This window comes from Trachypithecus francoisi, unplaced genomic scaffold (assembly GCF_009764315.1).
Source record: "Trachypithecus francoisi isolate TF-2019V2 unplaced genomic scaffold, Tfra_2.0 Contig01440, whole genome shotgun sequence".
In the NCBI taxonomy this organism is placed as follows: Eukaryota; Metazoa; Chordata; class Mammalia; order Primates; family Cercopithecidae; genus Trachypithecus; species Trachypithecus francoisi.
In genome coordinates, this window is record NW_022681431.1 from 23,688,200 (window position 1) to 23,712,017 (window position 23,818).

Sequence of the window (23,818 nt, forward strand, 5' to 3'; positions counted from 1 at the left end):
AGCTATCTCCTCTCTTTTGAGGACCACCTGATTAGGTCAGGCCCACCCAGAAAAAATCTCTTAATTGATTGAGTCAACTGATTAGGGATATTAATTACATCAGCAGAGTCTCTTTTGTCTTATAATTACCAAAGGAATTCAATCAGATAGTTTTCAGCCCTTAGAATTCTATTAGTCCACTTAATTTATTAGCATCCACTGCAGTCTGGCACATTTCTGTGGGATTTTATGTTGGATATAAGGATTAATACTGAAATGACAAATTCTTATTGGACAGTTTGAAACCAGAAGCAGGTAGGCAGGCAGGAGCCTTCCTGATTGTACCACTATACAGGCTGGTCTATATGTTACTCTGACTCAAGACTGGCGCTGTTATACTAAAGCAATTTAATTGTGAAACAAATTTATAATAAAGATAATATAAAATCATACAACTTTAGGACTTGGGAAAAAAAAACAAAATTAAAGGTAGTCAACATGCAATCATTTCCTTGTAGCTTTCCTACAAAGCATTTCCTAGTCAGCTCCTTTGATCGACCCCTTCACCATTAGTCAGTTATGACTAGCAGAGGGTCATTCTTCACTCTGAACTGAAATCTGTCATTTGGTAGCTTCTTCCTGCTGATTCTAGAGCTATGCCTGAGAGCCAAAACAAACAGAAAAAGAGTCTAATTCTGCTCTCACCTGACAGTTTTTTTGTTGTTTTGTTTTGTTTTGTTTTTTGTTTGAGGCGAAGTTTTGCTCTTATTGCCCAGGTTAGAGTGCAATGGTGGGATCTCAACTTACTGCAACTTCCACCTCCCAGTTTTAAGCGATTCTCCTGTCTCAGCCTCTCAAGTAGCTGCGATTACAGGCGCCTACCACTACGCCCAGCTAATTCTTTGTATTTTTAGTACAGATGGGGTTTCACCATGTTGGCGAGTCTGGTCTCGAACTCATGACCTCAGGTGATCCACCCACCTTGTCCTCCCAAGGTGCTGGAATTACAAGCATGAGCCACTGTGCCCAGCCTCTGACAGCTCTTTTAATGCTTGAAGCTGGTGATTGTGACTCCCCTGAGTGGAAGAGGCTGTTGTAAATTTCCAGTACACAATTTATTAGGCTACTAGAGAAGTTCTTTACTATCTTAGAAGAAAGGGGAACTTATCAATGTATTTTATAGAGTCCATCACAACAGGCAAGCATTTTGTGCATGTGTGTTAACCCAGGTTTTCTTAAAAAATAAAAGTGTTGATCAGGACTGCTTTCAGATGGATCTGATCATGCATTCCTTATTTTGTTTATAGAGTGAACGAGAAACCATCACTTTCTTTGCACAAGAGGATAGCAGTTTCCCTGCACAGACTGGTCCCAAAGCCTTCAAAATTCCCTACTCCATCAGACAGCGGATTTGTGCTACATTTGATACCCCCAATGCCAAAGGCAAGGACTGGCAGATGTTAGCACAGAAAAACAGCATCAACAGGTAATTGGGGACACCTTCTGGAAGAAGATGTTACTAAGAGAACTTGGAAACATAAAGTGGGCTAAGTGAAACCACGTAGTTTCTGAGCCCCAATATTGTTATGAGTTCCTCTGGCCATATTTCATGTGTGTTCCCACTAAGCGGAGAAAGAGCAAGAATATAACAGTAGGCCAAGCGTGGTGGCTCACGCCTGAAATCCCAACACTTTGGGAGACTGAGGCAGGCAAATGACTTGAGCCTAGAAGTTTGAGACCAGCCTGGGCAACATGGCGAGACCCCACTCCACAAAAAAATATAAATAAATAGCTGGGCGTGGTGGTGCATGACAGTAATCCCAGCTGCCTGGGAGGCTGAGGTGGGAGGATCACTTGAACCTGGGAGGTCAAGGCTGCAGAGAGCCAAGATTGCACCACTGCACTCCAGCCTGGGCACCAGAGTAAGACTCCGTCTCCAAAAAAAAAAAAAAAAAAAAAAGAAAGACACCCTGTGTGACATTTCCTGCTACCCCATTCTGCCTTTTGCAACATTATAGAAAATCCGTACTTTGGTTCTTGGTACCATCTCTAGGTTTGCTAATTGGGTCACCCAAATGGGCACTTAGACTATGTTATCTTGGAGATTGTAAGCGAACAGAGCACTTTCTTAAGCCAGTGATGCAGAAACAAACAAGCAAATTTCTCACATCTCCTCTCTACTATCGGGTAACCCTAAGCATTCTTTAACCCTTAATGAGGACACACTCAACCTACAAAATCAATTGCCTAAATAGGAATAAAAGAAGTTTGAGGATAACTTTTGGGTCTGAAGCTAGAGGATGTAAAATAAGCAAAAGCTTGCCTAGGCACCATGAATGAACATGCTGCTAAAACTGACACTGCTCATTACTGCACTAACATTTCTAGTTGAGAGTAGAATAGAGAGATCCATAATGGGCTTTATTACTTTAGATGAGACCGGCAGGGGTGATGCTCTCCAGGGCAACACTGATGGCCAGGCAGGTCTGGGCTCAGCTTGAGGGATACGCAGCATCCCTGCATTGAAAAATGACATCTCCTCTCCCTATAAGCCCTCTGAATGCCCCAAAATGAATAGAAAAGAGAACATATTTTGCCAGAACCATTTTATTTCTCTTTCCTTTGGTACTATTTTTTTTTTTTTTCCTTTGAGGCAAAGCCTTATTTTCTTACTGTTTGGTTTGCTCTGTCATTTTCATTTTTTGGTCTTTATTTTCACAGACATCCTACCTGACTCTTTCTTCTCTGAAAGGGAGGGTAGATGTCTGCCAAGAAGGGATGGAGTGCTGCTCTCTGTTTCAAAAGGGATCCAGAAGCCAAGAATGAAGGGCGCAACTAGAAATCAGTCAGGCTCAGAGAGGAAAGTCAAGACGGAGGCATCGCTGCAAGAGAAAACTGCAAGAGACAGGCAAGCCCGAAAAGAATAGACACATGTTTGAAAAGGCATATATTGAAAATGAAAGAAACAAAAATGTATGAGTGTACAGGGGAAAAAATTAGATTGACTCTTTCCCAGCAACTCTGACAAAAGATGAGATGTCTTGTCTATAATCAGTGAACACCATGACTGTGTCAATTTCCCTTTCTGATCAACATGGATCCAAAAATGAAAAATGAACCCAGAAAACATAACATGGTTAAAAAAAGAACAGTGAACAGGGACTCAGAAGATCTGCATGAGAGCCTTAGTTCTGTTACCAATACCAGTCTGCCTAAATGAGTCACTTACTATCCCTGTGTTTCTTTTTCTAGAAATGCAATTGAATCTGAACTATGTTAAGTCTAATTCATGCTGGCTATAAAAGTTTATGATTTTTTAAGTCACCATTTAGAAAAAATAATTGTCTCAAAATACCTGTGTGCCCATAGATGCTATCATTAATTTGCTGAATGAGCATGTACATGTTCCTACCTTATTACATTTTATTCTCCATTTATAGTACACATAAGAGAGCTACAGGGCGTACCTCCAAAATCATCAGTTTCTGACCTTGCACAGTAGGGAAAATGCATTTCAAACTGGGAGACTTAAGTTTAACAACCTTTTATATCTGGGCACTTATGAGCAGTCAGTGACTACCCTGGAGCCAACTGCCCCCTTCTGTGTCTGGGGCCATCCATAAAACCTGAGTGCCCATATGCCCGTTGGTTTACTTGTTTTTCTCTAAGATCCCACCTCCAGGAAAATTTTGTTGACATAATTCATATAACCTATTTCATGGAAAATTTCTAACACAGTACCCAGAATATATAGATTCTTAATAAATGCTAGTTTTTCCCCCTTGACATTTTCACAATCCATAGCAAATTAGAATAGCATGAATATATGGAATCTTCTTCTATCTTTAAATCTTATATAGCCTGCCTCACACCTGTAATCCAAGGTGGAAGTGTCGCTTGAGGCCACAAGTTCAAGGCCAGCCTGCACTTAGGGAGAACCCTGTATCTACAAAGAATTAACAAATTAGCCAGGTGCAGTGACTCATGCCTGTAATCCCAGCACTTTGGGAGGCCAAGGTGGGCGGATCACAAGGTCAGGAGTTCGAGACCAGCCTGACCAACATGGTGAAACCCTGTCTCTACTAAAAATACAAAAATTAGCCAGGCATGGTGGCAGGCACCTATAATCCTGTCTACTCTGGAGGCTGTGGCAGGAGAATAGCTTGAACCCAGGAGGCAGAGGTTGCAGTGAGCCAAGATCGCGCCACTGCACTCTAGCCGGGACAACAGAGAGAGACTCCATCTCAACAAATTAGCCAGGCATGGTGGTGTATGCCTCTTGACCCAGCTATTTGGAAGGCTGAGGCAGGAGGATTGCTTGAGCCCAGGAGTTTGAGGCTACAGTGAGCTATGATTGTGCCACTGCACTCCAGCCTAGGTGACAGAGCAAGACCCTGATTCAAAGCAATAATATTAAATAAATGAAAACCTTATACAGTTAACATGTCAATTTCACTGAGTGTCATTCCCTACATTTTTCTTTAATTTCTAGCTTTACTCTCAAAAAGTAGTTGAATTATGGAGTACAAATGATTTAAACTAAGAGCCAGCAAACTTATTTTTTCTGTTAAGGACCAGACAGGAAAGAGTTTAGGCCATATGGGATCTGTCACAACTACTCGGTAACTATTCAACTCTGATGCTGTAACAGGAAAGCAGCTAGAGAGAGTCTGTAAACAAATAGACATGACTGTGGGCCAGTATGCTGTATTCACAAAAATAGACAACGACCCATATTTGGCCTACAGTCTGTAGTTTGCTGACCCCTGATTTAGGTGAATTTGCCTTGATTTAGTAAAACTTCCATAGGATGTTATTGGCTCTCTCTTCAAGTGAAAGAAGAAGGGAGGAAAAGAAAGAGGGAAGATGTGTACATGATGCAGACAGAGCACCAGCTTCACAGGCAGACCCCTAACTGTGGTTACTTGGTGACCATGGGCTCTAGGCATTTTCATTCTTATGTTTGGAGATTTGCTATGATTACACTAAACTAGCTTCCTTCGTTCTGCAGATTAGAAAACACATTTTAGCCTTCAAATAATGGGTATGAGGCTGCCATTTCCAAAAACATCAGCCTTCATGTCTTAAGTAGTACTGAGAAAGCTGACAATGTCAGTATGTCTGAGTAAGGATGTTTTTATAATTTGAGAAAGTAAAATGAAATCTTTTAACAGGGCCTTCTCATTCAGCTCTGTCTTCAGGCTGGTGTGGTTACAGCAGAGCTGGCCACCAAAATACTTGGAGAAGAATAGGAGAAAACTACTCACAGCCATCTTGCACTCTGTTAGCTAATTCTATTTTGCAGAAGTTGTTAAGTTCCCTTTCTGTTTTTAGTACTGTCCCAAAGACAACAGTGATTTTTTTGGATGTACTCTGTCACAACTTCCCATTGTAAAAACCCCAAACCATTGTCTTTGCTCTCTTATGATTCCAAATAATATAATCTAGAACTAATAGTATGTGTTTTAATACATAGAAATCTAAAATTGTCTCTCTGCCAATATTATTGAGTAAGAAAGCTATGATTGGCTTAGGATTTCATCAACCCTGAGATCACAAAAAGGTGATCACAGAGTACATAGTCATTCTCTTCAGGCAGTTCACCTACCTTAATCTTGTGACAACACTTTCGCCTGACTCTTCCCCTCCATTCAATTCCAAAAAGCGTTTAAAAGCTAGTAAAACTACTGCACTCAAATCATTAAGGAAGACTTTAAAACAAGTGGAAGAAAACATTTGCTTTTACTTTATTGCCAGTGAAAATGGTTTCTTACCCTAGTTGGTAAATGCAAATGTCACCGATGATAATATGCCTTTTTGCCAATCATGTTGCTACTTAGATCTGAATAGGAAGGAAAAGACAGGGAATGTAAAGTTAAAAGCTTAGCAGTCGATGAGAATGCAAGAAATGTCAGGAGTGTGTGCTGTACGGCTGGCAACACAGGTGGCCTTGCCGCTCGCCTGGCATATGGATCACACTAAATAAGCTACACAGCCTAGCAAAGAATGTCATAGATAACAGTTGCAGTTATAGATTCTGTGAGCAAACTTTGACTATTACTCAGAGTTCATACTTGCTGCATTTCAAAGCTGAGATTGCACATTTATTCTGAAAATTCAGCTGTAATAACTCCATTTCAACACTCGGCCACCTGTGATTGGTAGATGTGAAATAAGGAATTGGTCATGTACGGAGTAGGTGATAGGGAGCAATGCAGGGGACTTAACAAATTAAATGTTGGAAACTAACTACTTTACATAGAAGTGTTCCACCATATCTAAACTTCCACAGTGCTTTGTATTTTTTAGATACTTTTTATTTTTTAATTACAGTTAAACATACGGAGAGAGGACTATCTACTTGGGGGTTATTCCATAAATATTTTTCTAATGAATGATATGAACTCTTTCACAGGAGAGTGGCTTTTGTTTGTTTTGAGATGGAGTCTTTCTCTGTTGCCCACACTGGAGTGCAGTGCCACAATCTCAGCTTACTGCAACCCCCACTTCCTGGGTTCAAGAGATTCTCCTGCCTCAGCCTCCAGAGTAGCTGGGATTACAAGCACGAGCCAGCACACCTGGCGAATTTTTGTATTTTTGCAGAGATAGGGTTTCACCATGTGGGCCAGGCTCCTCTCGAACTCCTGGTCTCAAGTAATCTGCCTGCCTCGGCCTCCCAAAGTGCTAAGATTACAGGTATGTGCCACCACGCCTAGCCAGGAGAGTGTTCTTGACCCTAAAAACCTGCTTCCTAATAAACAGAATTGATATGAACAAGCATCAAGGGATCTTGAAAGTGAGTCTTAAAGCAGGCTACATGGCTGATATTTTGGAAGATTCGTGTCTTTTCCCTTAGATCTTAACAGTACCTGAAATTCTACTATTAGATCATTCTTCTGTGATGCCTCCTAATTTTCATATTCCAGAAACCCTTGTGAAAACACAGCCAGCTTGACCAAGTTGCTATGGGAACAGATTCATGAGATGGGAAGAGATCCATGAGATATGGGCAGATGAGTAGAGGGGAGGCCGCCACATTGGAAAAAAGGATTCCAAAATGGAAAGCAGCAGATAAATGATATCTTATTAACAGTTTTCCCAGTGCCCTCCTCAATAGTATATTTGTTTGAACATGTATAAGCACTTCCCTGGGAAAACATATTTCTTATTGGTCTGCTAGTTAAAATGTTTCAAACACACTTCCGATTTGAGAGTTAATGGGTTATGGTGTAAAAACTGTGTACGTGAAATTCCTCATATCTCATGGCTGACATGCTGTGCTATAATTTGTTTCCCATGAAATATTTTAACAGGGCCTTTAATGAGAAACAGAATCTTCTCTCATTGAGGTGCTATCTTTTCATTTCCTCTGTCCATCCTATTCATTGAATGCAAAGGAACAGTGAGATGGCCAGAAGGTCGAGGGAAAGGATGGAGGAAGGCCCCAAGGCAGCTTAGCAATCTGTTTCTGAATAACTGTTGAGAACTCACCTGAGGTAGGAGAATCCTAGAGCCAGGTTTCTTTAAAGTGAAGGAAGAAGGGAGGAAAAAAGAGAAGAAGATGAGTACAAGATGCACACAGAGCACCGGCTTCACAGGCAGATCACTAAGTGTGGTTACTTGGTGACCGTGGGCTCTAGGTATTTTCATTCTTGTGTTTGGGGATTTACTATGATCACACTAAACTAAGCTTTCTTGGTTCTGCGGGTTAGAAAACACATTCTAACCTTCAAATAATGGGTGTGAGGCTGCCATTCCCAAAAACCTCAGCCTTCATGTCTTAAGTAGTACTGAGAAAGCTGACCATGTCAGTATGTCTGAGTAAGGATGTTTTTATAATTTGAGAAAGTAAAATCCTATGAATGATTTATCTAATTTATGAGAAAATATTTTAAGTGATTAACTATTTCTTTTTATTTACTTGTCAAGTTTCATTATGCATAGGTCCTTGTAGTCAAAAATACAATGAAGCCCATATCAGAATTTTTTGGTTCTGGTCCAATGTGGACTTATGCAGGGCCCAAAATTTAAAAAGCCCTTGCAGTGAAGCCAGAGGGACCCAACACAGCAAAGTGGTAGAGATTTGGGCTTCATTTTGTCAAAGCCAATGACTCATGAAACTGCCCACTAATATGAAGCTGAACACAGACAGCTCTGGGACACATTTAGCCATGAACAAGCTGTATATGGTTTCTAAGTGGCAGGTGCCCATCCTAAAGACAATGTGGAAAATAAACTTTTTATGTTTCTCCAAGAGAACTAAAGTTATGCTCCCACTGTGAGCTCCAGGGAATGCTGACAAGGAGTGTCACATTTCTTCTAGGCAGTGTGTGTGCGCGTGCTAGGCTTTGAAGGAAAAGGTTTCCTTCCTATAAACTAATGTTTTCAGAAAAGACAGGCATGCCAAAATCCCTTTATAGCCTAAATAGTCCCCTTCACAAATGCTGTTTCAAATAGTACTGAAAAAAGTTAACAATGTCAGTATATCTGAATAAGGATGTTTACATAATTTGAGACTGTAAAATCCTAGGAATGATTGTATCTAATTTATTAGTGTCCTTTAAGTGATTAACTGTTTCTTTTCAATTATTTGTGAGGTTTTATCGTCTTTTCATTTCCCAAATTGAGAAACTGTCATAGGCTTATCCTGTCAGGAATGAAACTGGAGAATTGAAAATAGGGACTACAACCGACTGTTCTCATTTGGCAACAGACAGTCCTCAAGGATCCAGGGCTCTCATACATTTCCAAAAAAAGAATTCTTGCTTTTTTCCAAGAACCAGATAATGAAATAAGTAAAAGGATAATGATGAGGGAAATTTTATTGCCAAATTAATTGGCCTGAAATAATTAATGCACCACTTTTAGAACAAGGCAGACTGGAACTCAGCATGTTTTCAGGTGCCCATGTCCTTCCCTTTCGGGTTTTCCATGCCAGCTTCCTCTCACTGGAAGATCCCGGGGGGACAGCAGGAACTATACAGCGCTCATCTCTTGCTTAGTCTTTAAAACTGCAACACTGGCTGGCTTTATCCTGCAGGCTGCTTTATCCTGCTTCACTGCTTCACTACCCAGTGAAGTTGAAGTTTGGGGATGAAAGCTTGATGAATGGGGCAAATGCTTATGGTGTATTCAACTACTGCTCTTGAGGATAAATGGCTTTTCTCTTCTATTTGCATTTAAAGAAGCATATGGAGGGTTGGTTTTGGTCACATAAGAGGCTTTCATTAAATTAGACAAAACGATAGCAGAGATATTAATATTTTTCCATTATGACTGTGTTTCAATTCCCTATCTGGAGGTATATAGTAGGATTATAAACTGTTTTTGTAATGATGTTTTCCAATTTATTACAGGCAGTTTAACTTTGTTTTTACTTTTTGTACTGACAGACTACTCAAAAAGATTTTTTTTTTTTTTTTTTTTTTTTTTTTTGAGACAGAGCCTCACCCTGCCACCCAGGCTGGAGTGCAATGATGCCATCTAGGCTCTCTGAAACCCCCACCTCCCGGGTTCAAGCGATTCTCCTGCCTCAGCCTCCCAAGTAGCTGGGATTACAGGCCCATGCCACCACGGCTGACTAATTTTTTGTATTTTTAGTAGAGATGGGGTTTCACCATGTTGGCCAGGCTGGTCTTGAACTCCTGACCTCGTGATCTGCCTTCCTTAGCTTCCCAAAGTCCTGGGATTACAAGCGTGAGCCACTGTGCCTGGCCCAGAAGATCTTTTAAAAATATGCTTTTTAATAGCTAAATTAAAAACAGTGGCCAGGCTTGGTGGCTCACATCTATAGTCCCGGCGCTTTGAGAAGCCAAGATGGGACAATCACTTGATCTCAGGGAGCTCAAGGTGAGCCCTGGCAACATAGTAAGACCCCATCTCTACCAAAAATAATTTTTAAAAAAAATTTAGCCGGGCATGGTGATGCTCACCTGTGGTCCTAGCTACTTGAGAGGCTGAGACAGGAGGATCACTTGAACCTGAGAGGTCACAGCTGCAGTGAGCTATGATCGCACCACTGCACTCCAGCCTGGGCGATAGAGTGAGACCCTATCTTGGGGAAAAAAAAAAAAAAAAAGAGTCATACGTAAGTAGCAACAATTTCTAAACAGTTAGACTTGCTGCCCTCATGTCACAGATACAACTGCTCCCTTATATTTGACAGTGTTGGGCAAAAGCCCAAATTCTGAAGGAAATTATTTCATGTACCTGGGTTGAGGTGACTTCTCCGCTAAGGATGTAGGGCTACAACTCAAATGTGATCTCCTGGTATATTTCAATATGAAATTCATTCTCACAAGCAGTCATGGGAAGAGCTTACAGCTTGCAAATAGGTAGATTTTCCTCCTGGTACCATGGTTCTGAGTAACTGAAATAAAAGCTTTGTTATCTGGAATTTTGAATGAAAGTGAGGCCCTTACAGACTCAGAACGCTGAGCTGGGCTGACTCCAGCTGAAAGTACAAGGTGCCCTTGGTAGCTCTTCAGTGTACCTCCCCAGGGCTAAGACAGAGCCTGAGCCTGTGCCTTCCTCTCCATTCCTGTTATCTAATCTCTTCGTTAACTGATGGAGGATTTAGATGTGCTAGTCCCTAAAACATTTGCATTTGAATACTCAGGGATTTGGGAAGATCTGAAAGCTTTCACAGTCCTAAAGAAAGGGTGGTATCTCTAGCCACTTTTCCTTTTCATAAAATTAGCCTGTGTTGCAATAATTTATAAAGACCTATAAGGCAGAATTCTATCATGGTTCCTCAACTATCTACCCCACCTTTATATGTCCAAAAAAGAAAACAGAAGGCTCAATAACTATTTCCAAAAATCCTCAAACCTAAGATTTTATTATTTTAACAAGGTTATTAGTTTAAAGATATATTCTGAAAATTAAGATTCTATGTAAAAATTTGGGTTTTAACTCATATCCACCATTGTAAGTTGGTCTATGTCTAGCAGGTGAAATTGGCAAGGTCAAGATTCAGAAGTTTCCAGTTCTGTCCTGGCTTCTACATAAACCATGGGCTTTTAATTGAAGCCAAGGGATGGAGATAGAGAAGTATCTGAAAGATAAAATTAATCATGGTAATAAAACAAATCCCCTGGAACTCAGGTGTATAGAAAGCATTTAAGCTCAAGAAAACAAAATTAAATTTAATAAACCATTAGTACTCAATGAACTTACATAGATGAATGTATTCAGCTGTCTTTGCCTAAGCTTTAATCTGCTTGTCTCTGTATTTTACAGTTTATCTGTGCTCACTCAGAGTTCCAAAGGAAAAGATAAAGTCATTGAGTCTATAGGGCTTAGGGAAATGAATTGAAGACAAAATGATGCTAAAGTAAATTCCTAAAATTTAGAGATTAGATTGTTTAGGCCAGGCGCAACAGCTGAGACCTGTAATCTCAGCATTTTGTGAGGCAAAGATGGGCTGATTACTGGAGGGCCAGGAGTTCGAGACCAGCCTGTGCAACATGGCAAATCCCCATATCTACTAAAAATACAAAAATTAGCTGGACATGGTGGCACATGCCTGTAATCCCAGCTATTCGGGAGGCTGAAGCATAAGAATTGCTGAAACCTGGGAGGTGGAGGTTACAGTGAACTGAGATCACACCACTGCACTCCAGCCTGGGAGACAGAATGAGACTCTGTCTCAAAACTAAAATAATTAATAAATAAAAAAATAGAGAGTAGCTCATTTACATCTGCATGTTATATAACATCTTAATAACACTGCAAAAAATAAATCTTAGTTTTCAGAATTACCTCCATTGATCAGAATTTGAAAAGGCTATATCAAAAGATTCCCTGGAATCAATGCATAAAAAAGTTAACAATCTGAAGCATCTAAGATGAGGGTAGTTCACTTCCTTAAAAATTTGTCAAAGAAAAAAATAAAGTTTCATTTTCAGGCATCTATCTGAATATTCAGGATTACTATTTTTGCTGATGTTCTGGTTCCATTTCAAAAAAAAAAAAAAAAATCAAGCACTCAGGAAATTGCTTAAAATCAACTATTGCTGTGACTTCTGTTTTGTAGTACTGTATTAACAATGTTCCCTGAATGGTGTGTACATTTACCTGCTGGTGCCCACATGCACCAGCATTATGAGGAGAAATAGGTCACATAGATTAGGATCCAAATAATTTCACAAGGAGATGAGATAGATACATTGCATACCAATTTCATAAAATCATAATGCATTTGCACACATGTAAGCCGCAAAATAATTCAACTATCTTTGAGAAGTAGCCTGTTGCATTGAGATTTTAGGTATATGTGTATGTATATATTTTTGAGACGAAGTCTTGCTCTGTCGCCCAGGTTGGAATGCAGTGGCGCAATCTTGGCTCACTGCAACCTCTGCTCCCGGGTTAAAAAGCAATTGTGCTTCAGCCTCCCAAGTAGCTGGGACTACAGGCAACTGCCACCATCCCAGCTGATTTTTATATTTTTAGTAGAGACGGGGCTTTGGTCAGGCTGGTCTCGGACTCCTGACCTCAGGTGATCTGCCCACCGTGGCCTCCCAAAGTGCTGGGATTACGGGCATGAGACACCACGCTGAGCCTATGTATTATTCTATTGTAAACAGATAGATGTAGTTTAATAGCGAGAGAAACACACTTACCCGTCCACACCCAAAGAATAGACTCAGAGGCACAAAGAACAGAGAAAGTGAGACTTTTTAATAGTGGTCTTGCAAGATCAGGTGTCTGCTAGACAGGCATACCTGGGGCAGCTATAGAAGGTAATTTATCTCCTAGCACACAAGTCCCTCCTCCAGTTCCTCATTGCTCGAGTACTATGGGAACAATCTTCCTGGATGTCACCTAAGTTTCATTATCCTCCTTATAAGGTTATACCCTGTCACATTCCCCGCTTAAGTTTTGATTTCCCAATAATGAAACTTTCTTCCCTCTTATGGACTCATCCCTCCTCTACATTCTGTTCACTTATCGCGACCTTCTAGGTACATGAGCTGTGTGGTTTGTTACATTCATAGTGCTTAGATTTATAATGTCTTGAAAATGGCATTTAAAATGCCATTTAAATGTTTTCTCACAATAGGATATCTGTTAACTGCAAAGCTGATTCTACTATTTTTAATAAGACCAATACATTCTTCTGTGTATGTATTAAAATTTAGTGGAATTTGAGATTTATGTTGTACTGAATATGCTTGTGTAAATTCAAAGTATAAATTTAAAATTTGCTTTGGGGAGCACATTTCACTTGCTACAATATGTTCAGAGACCTGCGCCAAGAGAGTTATATTTCTGCCTCTTTTGATCATTTAGCTTCCTTTAGCTGTGGGTGCCTATTCCACAAATCAGGACATTTGTGGGACTTTTCAGAACCATGTGACTGGCAGGAGTCATTCTCCGGTCCTTCTCTTCCTTGAGGCAGGTGTACTCACCAATATTTTTAATATTGTGTTGAGACAGTGATTCATTAGAAGCCTCAAAACCTACTTTTTATGCCTCTCTAACAGTTCTGTTATTGCATTTTTATGCCCTGGTGTTCCTGTCATGTCTTGAAATGTCAAAGATCCCCAAACATTTACCTAGGATAAAGTTCTCAGAGTGCCTGCGGCAGGACATAGAGCTAGAGATTCAGCAACTTTGGCCATCTACTTGCTTATTTCAAATGTAGGAAGTTCAGCCTGATATTCTTTCAAATCACTACTAGCTATGGAAACCTACTTTAGGTTATAAGACAGCAGAGGAGCGAGGTCAGCATGGTGGCCTGCAGGCCACACCTGGCCTACCACCTGCTTGTATACGGCCCATGAGCTAAGGATGGTTTTCGCATTTTTAAATGGTCTGAAAAAAAGTCAAAAGAGTAATATTGTGCCACACATGAAATCTGTGTGACAATCAAGTATCAGTGTGCCACATGAAGTTTTATTGGCACACAGCCACGCTCATTCACTTAACATATTGTTTCTGTCTGTCTTTGCAATACCAAGGCAGAGTAGAGTAGTAGCAACACTGAGCATATGTGGTCCCCAAAACCAAAAACATTGACTATCTATCTGGTCATTTACAGAGAAAGTTTGTCAACCCCGGTATAGAATAAAGTGTTAACTTTTAAGGTAGTAAGATCACAAAGATTCTAGTAATTCCCATAGGGCAAAAGTTCATTGTTGTTCAATAGCAAATACAAAATGTAAATATAAATCCGTAATAAGGAGAAAGTACTGCTGTTTTGTCGTTGTAGCTGTTGTTTTTGAAACAACAATAGAGATCATAAAGAATCATTTACCCATGCTAGAAACAAAAGAATGTCCATGGTCATCATTCTTATGATGAATATAAAAGAAGATTGTCACACAGGCGACCCAGAGCCCACTCAGGCCTTGTCTCCCAGTTTGCCTCTCTCCTAGCTATTCCTTCCGTTTGCCTTCTACCTGGGTTTTGGTGACAGTGTTTGTAGGAGTATATTGCAACTTTTCTTACAAACATCTCTACATGACAAGGAACAAGTGCCTATACTCAAAGTTGTTCGGTTTTGTTTGTCTGTCTTTTTTTGAGACAGGGTCTCACTGCTGCCCAGCCTGGAATACAGTGGTACAATCATAGCCCACTGGAGCTTTGAACTCATGGGCTTACGTGATCCTCCTACCGGAGCTTTCTGAGTAGCTGGGACTACAGGTGTGCACCACTGCACCCTGGCTAATTTATTTTATTTTTGTGGTCTTGAACTCCTGGCCTCAAGTGATTCTCCCGCCTGGGTCTCCCCAAATGCTGACATTATAGGCTTGAGCCACCACACTCAGCCAAAACAAATTTCTTAAATAAGAGGAACTCAGATCCCTTCAACTACTTAAGCAAGATTTGCTTTGCCATTTCTATTAGTATAGAAATGAATGACCATTAAAGAAAAAAGAAAAGGAGGAAGGAAAGAAAAGACGAAAGAAAAACTAAAGAGAATATTTTTAAGCTGGCCTTTTCTATTTCACAATTAAAGATGTCTATTAGTGGAACATACTTGTAGTGCTATTTGGCAACCAACTGACTGTAAACAGGATCTTAAGACCTTTGAATAAAATAGCACTTTATTCACTCAGAATTGCTGTGTGTGTGTGTGTATGCATCTGTGGCTCTTGTAAATGGCAACTCGTCCTTAAAAGCTTATCTGTCGTCCGAGTGCTGCACTCTACATCAGTCCCCTTTGTGACCATAAGCTGGGTGTGGTGAGGGAAAGTAATACCATCCTCAAAATAGGAAATACTTGGCTGGCTCTGGAAAATCTTTTCAACTCATCAGAATTTACCAGAGATGACATTTCTATCCTTACTGTAAAAGTCCCTGTGAAAAACAGTGACCTTTAATCTTTTGTGTTTTTTTCTTCATCATAGAAAAGTTATTGTCCTAAAGATTACCATGCTTTTACTGAAGATACCATGTCATCTTAAAAAGCACTGTAGGAATCAATTACTTGGCTGAAGAATGTGGAATAAACACCTGTCGTAGTATTATCATAAGTGCTGTAGCAGATTCAGAAAATCAATAGATATGATCCTTACCCTTCAAGTGTTTGTGGTCAAATTGGGAAGGCAGAACTAAAACACATATACAAACACACACACACACACACACACACACACACACGAAATATATAAGCATTTTTTTCACATGAAAGTTAAGTACAAGCGTAAAAAGAGTTCAGAGAAGACATAAATCATTTTGGGAAAAGAGGAGATGAGCATTCAACCATTGGACACAGCCAAACACCATTGGGATTTCGAATCATTGAGACACACACAAAAAACTGAACCATTTTTTGCTGAGAAAAATGCACCCTTGTTCTTTCTTCCTCTTCATTGCCCCTTGCAGTAGAGAGGTATCAATGAGCATAATTAAACTTGTCCATTTGTGGGTGCGTATGATCTTGATAAACAGGATAAAGGAGGAAGTGGACCTTCCTAGTGAACAGAATGGATTAAATTAAAGCAAGAAGCAAAGTGTTACCTAAGTCATGGTCAGTTGTTCAAAGAGCAAAATAAGGCTGAGTGGGAGAAAAGACTATATATATATATATATATATATATAATATATATATATATATATACACACACACACACACACATATACATAAATATATGTATATATACACATATATTAGGGATATCCATGTCTAGCTATGGATATTTATATATCCATATAAGGCCAGACCAAAGAAGTCATTGAAAACAACTAGAGTAGATATTTCATGACTGAGGAAATAGAATGCAGGGTATATTTGAGTTTGGAAAAACTAAAGATTTTTGCTGTGATTTAGACCATAAAGTGAAAGAGTATAAATTAGGTATAGGTAGTAAACATGGAGAAGCTGATGAGCATGTTAAAAAGAAAAAAATATAAAAGGAAGAATCAAAAACAAATGGTCTAGTGTGAGAGATTAGAAAGATGGTTATAAATACTGGGATACTTGTTCTAGTTAGGAGGACAACTTTGGAGGCACGGAGATACCAGTTTCTGATGCATTGCATTTGTGGAGGTAGAGGCATCTATAATTGGAACAATCCCAAGGCCATTTAGAGATCTGTAATTAGCTCACGTTAACTTAAAGATTGGAGGTATAGATTTAGAATACTATCTACGTTGATAGCTACTCCATTTAGTATATAAGCCCACTGACAAAGAACAAGAAGTAATCAAAGATGAAACCTTGAAAGCCCTTATGTTTGCCAGCATAGACAGGGGTCAAATATTTTGAAAAAATAGGAATGAGTGAAAGTATGACATAAATTAATGAAATACAGCATGTCAAGGGGATGGTCAAGAGGAACACACACACACACACACACACACACACACAGTTCAAGGAAAGTGAGGACCCAAAAGACTTGGGTCCAAATATGGTGCCTCATGCTTATAATCCCAACATTTTGGGAGGCTGAGGCAGGAGGATCACTTAAGCTCAGGAGGTCAAGGCTGCAGTGAGCTATGATTGTGTCATTGCACTCCAGCCTGGGTGACAGAGCAAGACCCTGTCTGTAAAACAAACAAGGAAGACAAAACAAACAAGGAAGGCAAAACAAGACTTGGGAGATGATAAGGTTATTGGTAACATTCCACAACACAGTTTCAATTGAGTGTTGAGATACAAATTAGACTGCCCCAGACCTGCCTTACTATAAGCTTTTTATCCCTTCTGTAAAAATATCTATTAAAATTCATTTTTAATTCTCTTATGATGATTGGTGTTTATTCCTTTATTTTCATGTTTTGTTTTGTTCTTTTTTGTTTAACTCTCTCCATCTAGGAATTTATCTTATTTCGCTACACAAAGTAGCCCATCTGCTGTCATTTTGAACCTGTGGGAAGCTCGTCATCAGCATGATGGTGATCTTGACTCCCTGGCCTGTGCCCTTGAAGAGATTGGGAGGACACACACGAAACTCTCAAACATTTCAGAATCCCAGCTTGATGAAGCCGACTTCAACTACAGCAGGCAAAATGGACTCTAGTCCACTTCCCCCCGTGAGACAGAGTGATGGCCAGCTTGGGGACATTTGCTTTAAATGGGAAAGAAAGAGGCCGCTTTCTGCCCAATGGCATTGGGGGAATTCAGCCTTCATTTACAATCAGTGAGATTCCCCTGTGGAAGAAACTAAATTTTATATAGGTAAAACATGTTAATAGGGAAAAGTACAAGCTCTCTTACATATAAGAGGGCTCTATGATCTCCTTGGAATCCACGTTGGGTTAACTCCTCAGATTTGTAGTGGCAAGGATGAAAGTGAGAGCAGAAGTAGCTGTGGGAAAAGATGAGCTACAATAATGCTGGGAAGGCAGAGATTGATTAAGTGCATGTTTTGAAACAGGTTTTTAATGATGTGCCCCAAAAGGCCAGCTGATTTTGGTACTAGATTGTCAGAGTTTTCTACCAACTGGCATCTGTGATATCAGAAATCATTGTAAAACTGGCTTATAGATGTGAAACAGGGTTGCCAACCCATTTGTATGACTGCAACAACGTCAAAGAGGGCATTGAATTTAGAATCTGAGCACATCACACCAGCACCAGCTCCCTGTCTCTTCTAGCCACTTAATGGAGACAAAATGGAGAGGTAAGACAGACCACAAACTAGTTGTTATAGTGTACTCCACCTTTTACTTTTTTCCTGAGACAAATCTACCCTTATTCTTTCTTCCTCTTCCTTACCTCTTGCAGTAGAGAGGTATCAAGGAGCATAATTAAACTTGTCAATATGGAAAGTTGTTTTTTCTAATGCAACAAAGAGGGACCATCTCTATTCCCATCTAAGCCACTCAAATTGCTGAGTGCTATTAGAACACAGCTTATTACATGGATATGGAGACAGGAGAGATTAAAGCAGATTCAAAAACACATGAACTACAGATGTCATAGGCCTCAAATCAGCTATAATTCCAGGAGGCATGTGTTGATCTAGTTCTCTAACATTGTTGTTACAAGAAAATGAGTTCGGCCGGGCGTGGTGGCTCAAGCCTGTAATCCCAGCACTTTGGAGGCCGAGACGGGCGGATCACGAGGTCAGGAGATCGAGACCATCCTGGCTAACATGGTGAAACCCCGTCTCTACTAAAAATTACAAAAAAAAACTAGCCGGGCGACATGGCGGGCGCCTGTAGTCCCAGCTGCTTGGGAGGCTGAGGCAGGAGAATGGCGTAAACCCAGGAGGCGGAGCTTGCAGTGAGCTGAGATCGGGCCACTGCACTCCAGCCTGGGCGGCAGAGCGAGACTCCGTCTCAAAAAAAAAAAAAAAAAAAAAAAAGAAAATGAGTTCGACTGTATTTTTCAATCCAGATTCTTGAAATTGTCTAACATGTTGGTACTATGTCATCACAGAATCTCTCAGTAAGGCTATATGTGATCCTCATTTTGCCTCTTGGGAAATGAGCGGATAGTCTTTGCTCTAAATGATATCTGAGTAAATAGACTTGAGGAATACCTCTATACAGTGTCCCTGAAACCACATGCATTGTTCAGGGAGCCTTCACGCTATGACTACTCAGTCTCCTTGAATGTGCTTTTTCTATAGAACCATTAACATATGGCTATTGCTCTATGATTTTTTTTTTTTATATTAGGAGGCAGTGATATTGTGGAGGATGGAAATCCACAGATAATTCATGACCCTCATCTTATCACTTTACTCCATCTTTTTATCCTATTAAATCATTTTTGACAAGATGTCCTGGTAGACTAAAGATGAACAGATTTGCTCTTGCTCATCTTCTAGTGGATATTTTAGTTTGCTGTTCACAATCAGGACAACCAAAGTCAAGGACCCAGACAAACCACAAGGCAGCTAGTCAGCTACTTAGAGGTTGGTTACATTCAAATAAAAAGTAATCAGGGAATGGGGGAGGTGGGGAGTACTTGGCAGTTGGGATATGATCCATTTTTTTTAAACAACTTTTTTGTAGATCCCTTGTAAAAAATGATAATAATGTTGTGAATCTCCATGCCATGTGAAAAAGGCCTAAAGATGAGTTGAACTTATGGTACCATGAGTAAGGCATGGAAGAACTCTTGAATGTGTGGTATATATGGTCCCCTATATTAGATAGAAGGCTTTGCTACATGTAATTCAAAAGCATCTCGCTTTTCTCAGGAACCAAAGGCTTATGATATAGAACAAAGAAATCATCTTAGAACTGTCAAGCATATTTTTCACAATACCATGTCAAGATCAGGAAAACACCCTTTTGCTAGTGTGCTTAACTCATTTATTTCTTGTAGGAAACAATAGATAAACAGCATGAAAATGTAAATCATCTGACATCACTGATAGAATATCTAAAAGAGAGAGTAGATGGTCAACCAGTCACAAGTTGGTTGGCATGGGGTGGTTTGCAGAGGAAATCTGCCTTCACTGTTGAGTAAAAACTTGTAGAAAACACATTATAGAGCTTATGTTAGAATCCATCTTGGAGGATTTTTGTTTTAAACCATCCTAAGCATTTTCCCTCTTCCCTTCTAATTGGAGTTATAATTGTTTCATCTATTCTGTGAATCTACACAGGTTTTTTTTTTTAAAGATGTTTAATACATTTTAAGTATTTTTAAATAGATGAAAATTCTAAATGATTTTCCCTCAAATCTATCTAGATTACTTTAGGATGAGACGAGATTGTTGTCAATCCCTGAAAGTCTGGAGTTCCCTCCCATGGATTTTTTTTTCCTTTGGCCTAGGTTTTATAAACATACTTGAACATCATATCATATAGGATAACAAAGGAAGAAGTTAACACAATTCACCTCAGACTTCACCCTACAGTTCAATCAAATTCATCCTTCAGCCCATTTTGTTTCTTCTTTATGTTTCTCTTTTACTTATTTCTGCTAGGATCCTACATAGGATTTCTATAAAAATGTATGAAATTCTGTGGTCACTGCATGCCAGGATTGCGCAGTATGTTACAATACAATTTCAAAGAGAACCCATGTTTGTGAGATTTACAGACCAAGGTGTGGGGGAGGAGGTGGAATTGCAGATCAGATAAAAAGTTAGCTTACACTTGAACTCAGTTATTCACTGTGACCTAAATTTAGTCCTATTATAATATGTGCCCATCACAACACAGATTTACTCATCTATCCAAGGACTTAATTTGGAAATTTTACTGTCCTATTGCAAAATGAAACAAAATTAAAAGTGGCCTCGAGTACTTGGTGAGTTACTTAAAATTTTTACAAAAATATTCCACTCAATGCCAAGTCTTTCTGTCCTCAAAGACATTTGAGTCTAATAGTCATGCTTTAAATATGGCTTTAAATTATGCCACCAAAATGGTGCACTTCACAACTTCACCAGACTGTAGCATCATAAAGTTAATTTACAGTTTTTACAACATTGCTTGTACATTCTTACTGGTTTACATTAAAATCCTTTAGGCCAAAAGGAAGCTTGCTCTATAGATTTAAATGCAGACTTCATTTACTAGTGCAGGAAGTCTCATAAAACTCAGATGTACGCCCACAAAAATTTTATTGGCCTTTTTGTAAGAGATGAAAAAGAATTGACACAGTTCTCTTTAAAGAGAAGAACTTTTTTATTATTATTTTTATCTCCAACTGCAGGTGGTGTCTTTTGCCGAGGTCTCTATATTTTTCTTTCCATTGTCTTTGGGAGGGGATATTAAGTCAAATCACTAAAACAGGGTTCTCTTTGGATTAAAAGTTCTGGATTTATTGCAACTATTTACCTTGAGAAACATTCTCAAGGTATCAGAACATTCTCAAGGCATCAGAATTGATAAACAAATGTAGATGATTAAAATAGGGTAATTGGTTTTAGATAGTATTTTCTACTTGCCAAACTTCTGGCAAATTTACCTGTGAATTTCAAAATGTTTTAAAATCTCTTGATACGCTTTTGTTTTTCCTTTGAGCCATTTTCTCTTCAACTTCTTAGTCCCTCTGCCCTCTGTACATGTGTTGAGTGATACAGCTATCAGACATGTTGAAGGCAAAGTTCTAGCAGAGGTCTTTGTTCCAGCTCTGTAAAGGTTACAGGAATCGTGAAGGAGCTGAGGAATCTTCCTCTCCGGCCCACTGTCTGGCCCATTGTCATTGTTTCCTCATGAAACATTGCAGAGTTTGAATCCTCGGTAACTCTCATTGACTGGACTAGAGGTGATGGCCACAGCAAATGGGAGAGCAAAATGTTGGCCTACAGAGAATGACACAATTGTATTCGCCTTTGGTGTTAGTTGCCATAGCGCTGTATTTGAAAATCGATGCTTTAGCCAAAAGTTGAATGGCCACCGTTTCCGTAGTTTCCACTGTTTTGTCTGCATAGAATTTTCCTGAACTACAGGCAAAAATGTATTTTGTCCAATGTCACAAAAGTGAAAATGTTACTAATCTTAGACGTGTTGCATATTTTGTGTTTTTACGTTCCAAACTCTTTCAAAAGCTGCCGTTACAAAGCTGTTTGGCTGTATTGACAGCATGTGGTGTTTTTGCAAAAGCAATTCTAGGAGAGCCAGTGTCTACCATGAACTCCTCTCATCCCCACTCCAGGGTCATTCACGACATCAAAATGGCAACTTGTACACTGTAATTCTTCGTAAAGTAACAGGGGATGGAAATCAGACCTGGCTGTTAGTCACTAGTGTGTAGTACCGTGATCTGAAGTAGGAAATTTAACTCACGTAGAATAATTGTGGTTTTTGAAGCAGCTACTCATTGTTTTTTCCTTTTGCTGTGAAGATCATGGATTGGGAATGTCCTCATTGGGTGGACCTAAGGCAGTAACATTTAAACTTCATGTCCTAGCACCCGCCCTCCATCTGACCCAAAGATAAAAAAGGCAGAAAGCTTCATGGTTATGCCTAAGCTTAAACATTCCCTTCCCCACTACTAATATTGAGTTTAGCAGGGCTCCATCTTATTTATTTTTCAAAAAAGTTAGAGCTTTGAATTATAGACTATATTACTAAATTTGATAAGGTAGTTCTTTGCATGAATGGGAATGTGTGTCAAAATACTTTCACAAAAGGCATGATTACAATGGAAATGCCCTTTTGCCTCCAGTTTTGCTAACCCTAAAAAGTATTTAACTAATTTCAAGCATTATTTACACTCAAATCCCAACATTGGCCAAATAATGTAATTCTCTTAAATTTTCATATATGTAGGTGGAGATTTAACTATGGTTCTGGTGAATCATAGAAAGGAGAGACAATATTTGAGGGGAGTTTGTCAGCAGAATATCATGCCTTATGACCCCATTACTGAAACACAGACATTACAATCAGAAATAGACCTAATAATTCCAATATCCCTCCATTAGCTAGTTCCAATGATGCTGAGAGACAGAGCACCCCGTGCCAGGTGTCAGGAATATAAGCCTCAGCAGAGGGTAACTGAAAACTTTCAATCAGAAACACCCTCGGAGGTTTATGCTAGATTATGTAGGTCACTCCCATTCAAAACTTTTCTATACAAAGGTGGGAAAGCACTCAGAATCTGTGAATTTTCTGGTTGGAAAAACAATGTTCTCCTTTTCCAAATTGGAATAAAGACTCAGAATTACCCATTCTTCATAATGATATCTGATTGGTACATGCACCCCAGGAAGTCTCAACCTAGAAACGCTGCCAACCTAAGCATTTAGAGGAAAACTGGCTCATCTTCTGACCCAAACTCAAAACATATGAGTACTTGCATACCTCCATTTCTGCATGGAAGATGTTAAAACAGATTTCATTTTGTTCCGTTTATTTTGGGAAGGTGCGTGGGGGTGTTCTTTCAAGTGATTCACATCTCAAACCCATACCACTCTCAACTTTTATTTGATGTGTTCAAAGCCAAAAAATAAAATAAAATAAAGCAGGGCTGAACACTTAATTTGACATGAAGCTGAAGGAGTGAGCAAGCCAGAGGAGAGAGGTTGAATGAAGCATAGCCTTGGCTTCATACCACACTTTTTGTGCCTTGTATTATCAATGTAAATTCTGAATGTTGTACAGTAAATACTTGGATGGACTTCTTAGAAAAGGCTGCACTGGCTTCTTTTTCAGCACATGTACATATCTATAAATATATATACATATATATTTGGTAATGCCAAACAGCTGTGTTATATTGTATTGAACAAAATGGACGGTTTGGATGTTTTATGTAGAGTTTGCAAAAAAAAAAAAAAAAAAACTGGATGGTTACAGACTTTTCAAGATAAATGTACAGACGTAAATTACTGCATATCAGTTATTTATGAATAAAAAGTCTTTTATTGACATTTTAGGATACTACATGAGTGGCACTTTGAAATCTCGATGAGGATGAGATTTGTATACCTCCTGCCAATGTCCTAGCAGGAGTTGGAATGCTCTCCGA

The 23,818-nt window shown here is 39.4% G+C and overlaps 1 protein-coding gene across 1 annotated transcript in view; it reads left to right on the forward strand.

Moving 5' to 3' along the window:
- The window catches only part of UNC5D (unc-5 netrin receptor D), a 249,009-nt gene extending 230,590 nt beyond the window's left edge, over window positions 1–18,419 (forward strand). Inside the window, exons 16-17 of the mRNA XM_033225271.1 lie at window positions 1,287–1,465; window positions 17,249–18,419. Of these exons, the coding sequence (XP_033081162.1) occupies window positions 1,287–1,465; window positions 17,249–17,453 (384 nt within the window). The 3' untranslated portion in view covers window positions 17,454–18,419. The remainder of the gene's footprint in view (window positions 1–1,286; window positions 1,466–17,248) is intronic.
- The last annotated feature ends 5,399 nt before the right edge of the window (window positions 18,420–23,818 follow it).